The sequence below is a fragment of the Macrobrachium rosenbergii genome, chromosome 3 (assembly GCF_040412425.1).
Source record: "Macrobrachium rosenbergii isolate ZJJX-2024 chromosome 3, ASM4041242v1, whole genome shotgun sequence".
In the NCBI taxonomy this organism is placed as follows: Eukaryota; Metazoa; Arthropoda; class Malacostraca; order Decapoda; family Palaemonidae; genus Macrobrachium; species Macrobrachium rosenbergii.
In genome coordinates this window covers 69,893,405-69,906,085 of record NC_089743.1, presented here as the reverse complement: position 1 = coordinate 69,906,085, position 12,681 = coordinate 69,893,405, and the positions used below count along the sequence as shown (strand labels likewise).

Sequence of the window (12,681 nt, the reverse complement as noted above, 5' to 3'; positions counted from 1 at the left end):
CGTTTGTTATTATGTTTGGCATTTAATATCAGTATGTAATTACTTATATGTGTGTTCATTTACATAATCATTGCAATAATTTTTATTTGTTCATTTTTGCATCGCCTAATATTATCTTTAGGTGATTATGGGATTTCATAATGCAGCAAATGCTGTTTATCAGAAGTCTGCTTTCTTTGGATTTCCGAGTTTATGCTGTATGAGTTCCCCGTCAATAGACACTGATGCATGTTCACGTGTGCTGGCAATTACATTAAATCGCTCTGGACTAGAATACAGCTCTCACACATCATTAACATTTACATTACATTATATATACTTTCATGCAGGTACACAATAGTGCATGGGTTAATGTTACAGAGAGAGAGAGAGAGAGAGAGAGAGAGAGAGAGAGAGAGAGAGAGCGAAGCGAGTATCAGCCAGACTGATGGACAGGTACAGATAAAGCACTTTTTCTTCATGAATATGGTAATGAAGACAATGCCCCTTGTTCTTGCCCGGCTGCTCCCACGCTGACATAATGTTACACGAAAAGATACGGAGATACAATACCTTGGTGGGTGTAGTTACAATGGAGTTGATAATCTGTTAGAATGTAGATCGACAATGGTAATTACAATAATGATGATGGTGAAGTTTTCATAATAGCTGTAGTAGTAGTAGTAGTAGTAGCAGGATTTGGTAGTCAAGTTAGATATTCTTGCGCCAGTGAAGTTTTCCTCGCCGACAGTTATCGAAGTCCGTGAAGCGATGAGGGAAGTTTCAGGCAGCAGTATTTGGCTCTTCTTGATATTTTCCTTTCCTTTGTTTTGATTTTTAGTTTTCTGAAGAGGAAAATATTGTGCCGGCTTTGTCTGTCCGTCCGCACTTTTTTCTCTCCGCACTTTTTCTGTCCGCCCTCAGATCTTAAAAACTATGTTGCTAGAGGGCTGCAAATTGGTATGTTGATCATTCACCCTCCAGTCATCAAACATACCAAATTGCAGCCCTCTAGCCCCAGTAGTTTTATTTTATTTAAGGTTAAAGTTAGCCATCATCGTGCATCTGGCAACGATATAGGACATGGGCCATAGTTAAAGTTTCATGGGCCGCGGCTCATACAGCATTATACCGAGACCACCGAAAGATAGATCTGTTTTCAGTAGCCTTTATTATACGCTGTACAGAAAATTCAATTGCGCAGAAGAAACTTCGGCGCATTTTTTACTTCTTTAAAGTTGGTTTTATTTTAATTTTTTTGTGCATGATGGCTCGCTTTTAAGAAAATTCTTTTGTTCATGGAGGTTGAAAAGGTTTCCGTTTCTAGTGCATGCACGCAATTTCGTTGAATGCTCTCAACGATGACTTCGAATGCTACTTGTGTGCCATTTAAGAACAATACATACAAAAATATGATTATGAATAGACACACAACCGCATGTATCTGTTGTAGTGAACTTTTTGCAGAGAATATGCGGTGTAAGAAGAACTGAAAGGGTGAGATCTGTAGAGACACATACAAGTGGTAAAAAGGGTAGCGTTGGTGAAGGGATGAATCAAAGTATTTCAGATGGTTCGGTCATGTAAAAAGAGTGGAAGAAAACGTGCAGAATTTAGAAGCGACAGAGGAAGAATGTGGGGTAAGACCCAGAAAGGTTTGGAGAGAAAGTGTGAAAAAGTTATGCAGGAAGAAGGATCGTACTATTCAGGGATCACGAGGGTGTAAGTAAGATAGGGGTGAATAGTGTAGTGTGTGGTTTTTTTTCCTCGACTAATAGGGGTGAATAGTGTAGTGTGTGGTTTTTTTTTTCCTCGACTAATAGGGGTGAATAGTTGTAGTGTGTGGTTTTTTCCTCGACTAATAGGGGTGAATAGTGTAGTGTGTGTGTGTGTGTGTGTGTTTTCTCGACTAATCGTTTCATAAATATTCGTTCCACTCTCTTCATCAGTGAAGTAAAAAAGGATTTCCAAGTATGTATTTATTTACTTCGTTGTCACGTGACCAGATCAGTCATTGAATAAGGGAAGTTCATATGTGACTTTATTCAGGTGTTTAAGATCTTATAAATAAATCTTAGTTTTAACATTTGTGCTAAATTTGCTCAATTAATAAATTCAATAATTAACTTTTGTTGCCATTTTTACAGTTTGAAGACTTAACAATTAAATCCAAGATTGCGGTAAACATACTCAATTGGCGACGGTCATACTTACTTCCTCAAGAAATCATTATCACAACCTTGGATAAGCAGTCAGGCTTACATGTTATGAAATAAGACTAACCAGACTTAGCCAGTTCTGTTCATCATTGCGAGAGGTTGTGAATTCATGACGAAATATGACTGTGCACGTACATTGGACAATAGTTTTTCCGTGATATGCTCTCGTATGACACGAATAAACAGTTTCCAGTAAAATTGAGGGACAGCAGTCACCGCCAGGCTCGACCTTTCCCTGCTGTATCAAGCGTGGACCTGTGCAGAAAACTTTCCCAGAATGAATCACGTCATGAATCTCAACTAAAGGCTCGTCATTAGTGCGTAGAACCTCTGCATACGCTACTTCACTTACCTGTCACCTTGCAGACATTCTAGCATTTGCGGTTAATAAAGCCCTTGCATTCAAACGCCTCTTTAAGATTCATCTGTCCAGAACCTCGAGGTCTCTCTGAGTACTTCCTCTCAAAACCTTCTGAATTATGTTCTCTTTTAACTAGCCTGTCATTAACCTCATTCTGTCTGTCATGACTCCAGCACCTCAGAAACATTGATCCATCGTAAGACTTAAGAGGCTCAACCTTTTACCAACTCGCTGTACCCATATTTCTCACTGCATTTCCTTATCAGTCTTTTTTATCATTTTGTATTTCTATTTCTAAAAACAACAAGTCCCAACATACATCTTACCTGATATACTAAATAACATAGGCTAATATATATATATATATATATATATATATATATATATATATATATATATATATATATATATATATATATATGTATATATATGTATGTATGTATGTATGCATAATATAATATGGCATCATGATTCACTTGTCTAGTATAGAAAAAGGATAATCAAGAAAATATTAAATGGAAAAAAGATGTTAACACTATGTGATCAGTCATTGAATTGGCTTTGTAAAGCTTTATCACTAAGTGAAAATAAGCATGGAGGAAATTCAAAAGCCCTTGTCTTGCCCCTTCATTATAAGTAATAGTATCTTATTATTCTTCATAGAAGAAAGCTCTAGACCAGGTGGAGGGAGATATGCTGCAGCTCCTGAAGATTAATCTGTTCTTTACACCTTATTATATTTTTTTCTTTCAAGGCAAACTGCGTCTTTGTCCAGATTAGAAGTTTTCTTCACAACGCCAATAAAATAATTCTGTTTCTTTTTATGTTTTTAGGACATCCGGAATATGTGGCCGGCCTCATCGACGTTATGGGCCTGGTGACCGAGAGACACCTGGCGCCGTGGATAGCTTCCCAGGGTGGTTGGGTAAGTGCAGGAATTCATCAGCCCTCATTGTATTTGCTCTCGTACCCGGAACTCCATGATGTTGCACGCGCACACAATGTTTTTATATGCCAGGCCGTTTTTCATAACAGGGGATGTCTCCAAAGAAAAACAACACAGTGGTCATTTTAACTGCTGAATTATGGATGGGACTCTTGTGTTGAAAATTCCTACAATAGCTGCCTTTTACCCCTAGATAGATCGCTCATGAGTAGCGCATCAAACCCCCAACACGCACACTGTCCCATTCAACTGTATTTAGCATGCACTCTTGTAGTCCTTAGACATTAAGTCCCCTCTTTTACAGCACCTCTTTCGCACCATCTATCCAGCATTTTGTAGCTCTGCTTCGCTTCCCAGTTCATGATACTCTTTTCATCAATCTGTCGTCTTCCATTTTTACCATATGAACAGACCATCTTAAGATGATTCTGATCCATCTCGTCACGTACGCTAACACTTGTACCACTCTTTGTACATATCCCTACATTTCTCACCCTTTCAGTTTTTCTGTTGAAATAGTTAATCTCAGCAGCATTGACCTATTTACTTTTATTCATATTCAGTATCCACACCTCAATTACGTAAAGGAAAGTTGGCTTAACAATCCCTTCACACATACCCACTTTGTCTTTTGTAGCATTCAGGTCGCTTGTCAATCTTGCAAACACCATGCTATCTTTTGTGCCTCACTTATTCTGTAACTTAACTTATCTCTTATCCTGCCATCACCCAGTAAACATTCTCCCGAGTGCCTGTACAAATTTACCTCTTCCTTTCATACATCATCAATCTTAAGATTCATTGCTTCGTCAGTCTTCTTTCCATTTATCTTCACAGCCCTCCTCTTGCTTGCAGTTTACTATCAGCTCTCTCCTTTTGCAAACACCATCAAACTCTTTCTCAAGATTTTGCAGTTTTTCTCCATTGCTCCTTATCAGCGATGCATCAGCTGCAAACATCAACCATTCATGACTCTTTCTTATCCGTGACTTAAGCACTTGTCTCATTTCCTGTATCATACTTCTTGCACAACTCCATACATAAAGATATTGAACTGCCAATGAAACATGACGCTGTTTTATAGCTTTTGTGGACTTTTATAACAAACACTTGTAACACACACCTCCCTTCCATCGCTTAATCATTCTCACCAGCTTATTATAAACGACACATAGCCTACTCAAAACCCTTCACATTACCCTACTATCGGTTCTGTTTTAAGTTTTTTCCAGGTCCCTGTATGCCACACACAGCTTTTCCCTTTTACTTTCGAGTTTCTTATGTAACATTTTCATAGCAACACTTGTTTAAGCCCACACTATTCTTCCCACTTCAGTCCTTCTGTCCTCTATCTTACTTTCTCATTGAATTCTACAATACAGCTTTTATAGTATACTACAGTAGAGAAAGTAATGTTTTGCCCTATGGTTCCTACCGGCGTTTGTATGAACTTTATCTTTACTCATAGGCACCATTCCCTCATTTATGCATGCTTTACACACCCTGTTCAGCGTCTCAGTCTACCTCACCTCTTCATTAAATTTACAGCCACTTTTTTATTTTTACTTAAACATACATCTGACTTTGATTTGTCTTGAGTCACATAATGATCAGCTAAACTCCATCAACTTCCTACTGTGCTAACGCATAATGCAACAATATCTTTCCTAACCATTCTTCTTTCCAAATTAGACTCATGAATATCCTTCTTTGGCAACCGTTTTTTTCCCAGCAATATAGCTGCTCTGCTGATACATTTCCGTTCTCTGTTTACTCCACGAACTTATAAACACGGTGCCCTTCACTTTTGTCTCACTAGATGGCAAAACAAATGCATGTACACAAACACACACAAACATATGTATAAATAATTTTTTCGTAATGATTAGTTATCTCATAAATTTGATTTTGAATATGAAGTCAGGAAACGCCCAAGATATCAGTTCAGGAAATGCTGACAAGTTTAGGTAATTCGTTAATAAACCTTTTTTAGGCGATTGACCTCCCACCTTTGTTTAGAGATTCTCTGCTACATATTATTCTTATCGTATCCGCTGCAATTATATTTTTAAATTGTTATGAATATTTTGGTCGCGAGCGCTATCGGTTTGAAAAATACTGATCATGTGTTCGTGGATTTAATAAATTTCCCACTTGATAACCTAATAATAGAAGAGGGAGATTCAAGGGTCAGTAGGCAAGGCATCGATCAACGGCCGACTTCGATTAAACGATTAGAACAAATGAGAAAAAGAGCGTAGGGAAGGAAGAGAATCTAGGATGATACTTCGCTTCTAATCCAACATAGAGGTTTATGAATATTCAGGCAGTGGATGGAAGATGATGGAAAAGGTTCTTGTCATTTTGCGGGAGGGCCCGTGTGGCATGTCCCTAATTTACGGTATAGTTATAAACATAATTAACTTGGTGAGCAAACGTAAGAAAATTTTATTTCTTCAACGAAGAGAGTATTTTGGAATAATAAGTATGATCAGTGTCGCCTCTTAGCATGTGGGTTTTATCGTAGTGGTAGCAAAGAAATTCATTAGGTAAATAAGCAGGCGAGCGGGTACTAAATCTTTTGTGGCTAAACAAAAATCAAAGTACACACTTTTAGAGAATTTGATTTTTCTTAGTATATAATAGGTAACTCCAGTTATAAGTGAGATCAAATTTACCATAGGTAATTCACGAGTCAACCCACTTTGTTATAGTACTGCATAAGTTATCCTAAGGCATTACTGTTTCTGATTCTTCGTTGTCTGTAACTGTCTTATCTCTAACAAAAATTATATTGCATGACATTCACTTTTCAACTTTTAGTTCCTTAACTTACTTCCTTAGAGAGAGAGAGAGAGAGAGAGAGAGAGAGAGAGAGAGAGAGAGAGAAAGTCGTTCCATTTATAGAGCAATACTTTTCTCCCAGGAAGCTTGTGTTCGGACCATGGAGTACTTGGAAAGAATAAATTATCAACGCATTACTTGTTGTACCCCTTGATCAAAGACGATCTCTCTTCCTTTATGATAGAGTCGATTTCGTTGCAAAGCTAATGATATGCGGCTTCGTATGAAGAATTAATTATATCCAAACAGTTTCGGCTGAAATCCGTGACTTACCGCGAGGGCTATTCAGTTTGTGCAGATCTTGAGGTATTTGTTGGACAGGGTTGGAATATTAAAAAAGGATCGCAGTTAATCCTCTGTAAGATTCTAAAGGGGTTCGGCAATTATGGTCTTGTAGGATGCTGGAGAAGCAATGCTATGGTGGGTAACAAAATGAACCTGTACCTCCTTTCATATTCTCTTCCTTCCATCTTACTTTCCACCCTCTCCTAACAATTGATTCATAATTCATCTGCGAGGTTTTCCTCCTGTTACACCTGTAAAACCTTTATACGGTCAATTTCCATTTTAGTGCTGAATGACCTTACAGGTCCTGTGGCGTAGCTGGCATTCCATCAGGTGGGGGGGCACCTAGGTGGGGCCAAGATATTTTTGGAGGGGCCAAAGGAAATTACACAAAACTAATGTACCAATTGTGTATTTAGTAAAATATACTATTCTCGAATGTATATATTCATGTGAATTAAGGAAAATGATAGTATTAGTAATTAGTAAACCTGTATTTGAAATTATAATAGAGCTCAATTTTCAATTAATTTTCAACTCTTACTCTATGCAAATGTATCAAATACTGTAATGTAAATTTCCTCACAACTTTATATTCAACACTAGCGAATTTCTATTATCAAGTTTTAATTTTCAACTATAATATAATATCCTTGTCATGTAAACATATCAAAATAGTGCATTACATCAATAACACTTATGACCCTCCCAAAATCTCTTGAAAACTTCCTTTTAACCTATCCCATTCCCCTCTTCTTCATCTCTCTGGAAATTAAACTCAAGCAGCAGTAGCGTAAATTGCATTTTCAGCACTATTCAAATCAACAGGTTTTAATCACTTCACACATAAGCGATGGGCTCATTGTTGGATCAAAATATCATGAACAAACATGTCATTTATGTTAAAAACTACTAACTATATTCATTCATTTCTCAGCTTTATATAAGTTGGTAAAGGTAAATAAGAGCTGCAAATAATGTCATAGATACACAATTGTAAATAAACTAAAAATATTTTGTATTAAGATGATACAGTAGTAGACATCGTCATGATCAGCGTCTAGTAATGACGGTAATTATCTACAACAGCAGCATAGTGCTGCGTTTTTTAAACGTTGAGTTTAATTAAAAGTCGCTTTGGACCGTCGTACCACATGATCGCTGGGGCGAGAATATCTGCTTTTGACCACCAAAGGGTTCAAGTTTAGCTACAAAGGAACTTTCAAGTGGGGGGGAGGTTGGCCAGTGTGGGAGCCAAGCATCTGACAAGGGGGCCCGGGTACCCCCTAGCCCCCGATAGCGACGCCACTGCACAGGTCCCAGCGCTTGGCCTTTGGCCTAAATTCTATATTCTATTCTCTATTCTTCTCATTTACGAAATTAGTAATGCTTCTCATCATCAGAATTAGTATTGTTTCATATTCAGTTAGGCGTTTTTTTTATTCCTTCTGTCATTTACTTCGTAAATAAAGTTTATTGAATATTTTAGTCGTCCTGTTATCTGAGATGGTACCTTGAATTAAAGCATGTATTTCATAGTTTAGACTTAGGGTATTTTATAGGTTATTGCAAGTGTGAGAATATTGTAATGGTATTTATTTACCAGTCAGTATGTATTAATACCACCATGCTTGGTCAATACTGTATCAAGTTTACCAGTGGTTTTCCATAGCTATCAAAGGTGTAATAGGTTTGATCACGTCATTCTCCAGACATTCTGGTGGTCATGCATTTTTACAGACATACTCTACTTACGAACTTTCAACTTACAAACTTCTAGAGATGCGAAGAACCGTGATCGTAAATTAAAACTGTACTTTACAGTATTATTATCATAATTTGCTTAATGTATTTATGTTTTATATGTCATTCGTATTAATGAAATACTCTTTATAAAATACAGTACAGCATTAGTATTGTGTTTTAATATGAAAAAACGTGAATAGTACTGTACGTATTGACTCTGCGTATATCAAGTTGGACTTTGGAACAAATCAAGATTCAAACAGCTGTTCGAAATGTAACTCGTTCGTAAGCAGATGAGCGTTTGAAGACCGGGTAATTTCTAATATTTTCCAAAGTTACAAATATGAGAAAAAAAGACATTATTTTTGATGCGTTATGCACAAAGAAATGTAACTTTGCCAAAAGATCCCAAAATATTTTCCATAGCCGGATCGTTCGGAATTGCAGCTCTCGTTCTTTTTCTAAGTCTTGTTCTTTTAAAAATTAACTGGAATTCATTCAGTTCTTTGTGTCCTGCTCCCCAGTATATAATGTTCTACTTATGGCAAGTGACTTAGTGTGGTTTAGAACATTTAGCTCGAATGCAAACTAGAAAAGTGATGAAATTAGGGGATGGTTTTTTTTTACCTCAGTCACAACTGCTACAAGAAACTGCCATCTTTTGAACTGTCTAGAGTCTAGGTAGTACAATAACGACGTGAAATTTGCTTGGAAAGCTTGAAAGATCAATGTGCATGCGTGTGTCCTAACCGAATTGTTTATGTCTGATGTAGCTAAGTCTTGCAGATGCATCATAAAAGTATTTCACAGTATCTTTTCTGTGCCCAAAGTGAGACCCCTATAGCGGTTACCCCCAAAGTGGCCATAGCGAGGTGGGCGTCGTAGGCTGAGTTAGGGCTTGACTGCACCGGGCATCCAGTATCCGTGGACAGAGCTGTTGAAAGTTTCCTAAGGCATCTTTGTACTCTGAAATGTTTATCTTAAGGGTTGGTGCATTCAGGCCCTGCTTCAAATGCTTGTACTCTGCGTAGTGAAACCTACCACCTAATGTGACGTACTATACATATACTGTATATATACATATATGTGTGCGTGCGTGCGTGCGCGTGTGTGTAAAACGTTCGATGATGTTTGAAACTCTCTCTCTCTCTCGTGGTGTGGTGTCAGTGGATAACTCTAAAAAACCGAAATAATCGGATTCCCGGAGGGGTTAGCGCGTGTCGGGTTAAACGTCTCTGCCCGGACTATATAGAGCAGCACCTCCAGCCTCTTGAAAACTCTTGAAAAGTCACTTGTAAAAGATCATTCGAGTTTTGAGGGGGATCCTCTAAAAGAAGGATATTTGGGACATTAAACAGCTACATTCTTGTTGTACTATATATCATCTGATTTATTTATAATAGAAAAGAATACACTATCTGTTAAAACGAGGCCGCTCTAACTTACAGTGAACGGCCTCGATGGTATTTAGTTTCTTTTTACTATGGGTATGTGATTTTTTTTATGATATTATTATTATTATTATTATTATTATTATTATTATTATTATTATTATTATTGATACAACGTCCGCAACATTATTAAAATCCTTTTTTGTGAATTTTCCTGTGATGTATTCATTACTGTTTTATCCTCAAGTGCTGTTATTGTCCCCTGAGCATTTATTATTATTACTACTGTCTCACCAATAGCATCCTTCTACATTTTATTATTATTACCCCTTGCACTGGCTGCTATCATTAATGCTATCGCTCCTGTGCCCTCGCGACTGACAGTGAAACCTTTTCAAGAGCGTTGGCTAATTCTATGGTTATCATTGTGTATAGACCACGTGCGCCATTACTATTTGCGGTAGTACTATACTATCAGTATTGTCAGTGGAACTGTTATGATTTTTATTTGTATTTTTTTTACAGAGTTCCTAGTATGTACAAACTTTATTTGCTTATGACTTTGAGTATGATATTAATATTAAATTTAATTTTCTGGTTGCGTGGTATTGAAACAAAGTACTCTGCTACAAATCAGTGGCATATTCTACTTCACAGAAAGTTCTTTATAGCTGAACTTGAAGTGAAGAATGCAATTACTTACCCGCCTTTGGAGACTAGGAGTCGTCTCCCTCTCCGCCTTGAATGAATCCCTTGACCTGAATTGGCCATTCGGTAAAATGGCTTTCTTTCCTTTACCACAAAAAAAAAAAAAACAAGCAGGGAAGAGAAATACTTTGCTCCTCATTTGCTTTGTTTTGAAAATGTTCCTCGTTTGGTTTGAATTGTATTATCACATAAGTTTTAAGGTATCACTCAGGAGTGGCCTTGAAAAGGTCTTTCTGTTTGTAATCATTCCCAGTAAAATTTTTAATGGAAGAATACAAATGTGATACGAAAAACAAGCGATTGCAACTTTATGAATGGCAACGATGCTTTAGAACTAATGGAATCTTTCATTTTTTTCGAGAGACAATCACTCACTACACTGTTTTACGAGCACGTTCGTAAGGAAATATCATTGTGCTGAAGACGAGTCATTATTTTTAAGGTCCCAAACGACCTGATGTACCCCTTATGTATTAAGGTGATGCCCCTGCAGCTTTATGATCTGGTACAATAGTGTTGCTTAATTTTTATCTCACCCTAGTGGCACCCTGTTCTCAGTCCTTGGGAGAGTGTCTTCTGTCACTTTTAAATATTTCGTTGTTTTTAATAGTTAGCTCGCTTATAAAGCTCAAAGGAGTTTTTGTGGTGCAGGATAGAGCCAGTAGCACAGAGAGAATGATACTATAATTGGTTAGTATTTCAAGTAGTTTGATTAGATTACAAAGTCAGGGTTTCTTGAAGACCCTGACAGGGCTGGCATAAAGGATTCATTCTTCATGAAAAGACGAAAGTACCGAGAGATATTCAACACTGACTCAGGCGTGTGAAATCGAAGGGTACATTACCCCATAGGGGATGCCGCAAAAAATTGATTCACAAGAAGAGAAGGAAAATGCAACAGAGTGGGTACTTGCACGGGCTTCCGATGCTGGGTACGCTGAAAAAAAATCCCGTAAGTGAAAGTTTTATCTCTCTCTCTCTCTCTCTCTCTCTCTCTCTCTCTCTCTCTCTCTCTCTCTCTCTCTCTCTCTCTCTCTCTAGAGTTCAAGATGAAGCCACCTGGAGAACCTTTTGCGTTTGTGACTTTCGTGACCCCACCCTTGACCTCCTGATACCTCATTCCGGATACTTCTCTCTCTCTCTCTCTCTCTCTCTCTCTCTCTCTCTCTCTCTCTCTCTCTCTCTCTCTCTGCTACTTTATTCGATACTTAGCATTGTTTATGTGCTTCAGCATGAATAATTTAATCAACGAATGGAGTAATTCCAGAAATGTTGTTGTTCATTACCTTTAATCTTGCGACCTTGAACTAAAGGAAAGATAATTCACTACACAAGGCACCGCCCGCTTCCCACAACGCTAGATAACTTATGTGTCAAGTTAAAAAGAAAAAAATACTCTTGTCGCTAAATAATATTATTTTATTCAGAGATTCTTTTATTCATTTAGATATTGTGTGGTTTGCGGGAAGGGACAATATATAATGAAGGATCATTCGTTCAGGAGAAACGATTACTACAATTATAATTACTCTTTCGAGCCTTTTCGTGGTGCTCGTCTAGAGACTGCTTCGATGTCCAGATCAACCCCGGTCACTGCAGCAAAAGTGGATTTATGAGCTTCGTAAGTAATGCTTGATTGAGTAAAGAATTTAGGCCAAAGTGCAAGCACTGGGACCAATGAGGTCATTCAGCGCTGAAACGGAAATTGACAGTAAAAGTTTGAAAGGTGTAATTTGAGGAAAACCTCGCAGCTGCATCATGAATCAGTTGTTAGGAAAGGGTGGAAAGTAAGATGGAAGAAAGAGAATATGAACGGAGGTACAGTAAAAGGAACGAAAGGGGTTGCAGCTAGGGGCCGAGGGACGCTTCAGAGAACCTTAAGTAATGCCTACAATGCACCGCATGATGTGCACTGACGGTGCTACCCCGCTACGGGCCATAAGCTAAGAACCCAGCTTTCAAGAAGAGATGAACAAATGAGTAAGGAAACACAGAGGAGAGCTGAGAATTTCGCAGTCAGAGACTGATCAGCGTAAACCTCTGGTGAACGACCTGAATGAAATATCTTTGGAAGACCAACTTGATGAAAAATAATTGTAGGTGAAGTCTCCTAAGATAATGTGCAGTAATCCATACAAGGACCAATCATTCTGGAGTTGATGAGAGAAGCTCATCAAGTTGTAATTTTGAATTCCTGCAGGC

The 12,681-nt window shown here is 37.8% G+C and overlaps 1 protein-coding gene across 5 annotated transcripts in view; it reads left to right on the top strand.

The window, feature by feature from the left end:
• The window catches only part of LOC136825313 (bcl-2-related ovarian killer protein-like), a 206,480-nt gene that overhangs the window by 146,432 nt on the left and 47,367 nt on the right, over positions 1–12,681 (top strand). For all 5 annotated transcript variants that reach the window (XM_067081486.1, XM_067081458.1, XM_067081497.1 and 2 more), the window contains one exon: positions 3,393–3,484. In XM_067081486.1, coding sequence (XP_066937587.1) covers positions 3,393–3,484 — 92 coding nt within the window. The remainder of the gene's footprint in view (positions 1–3,392; positions 3,485–12,681) is intronic.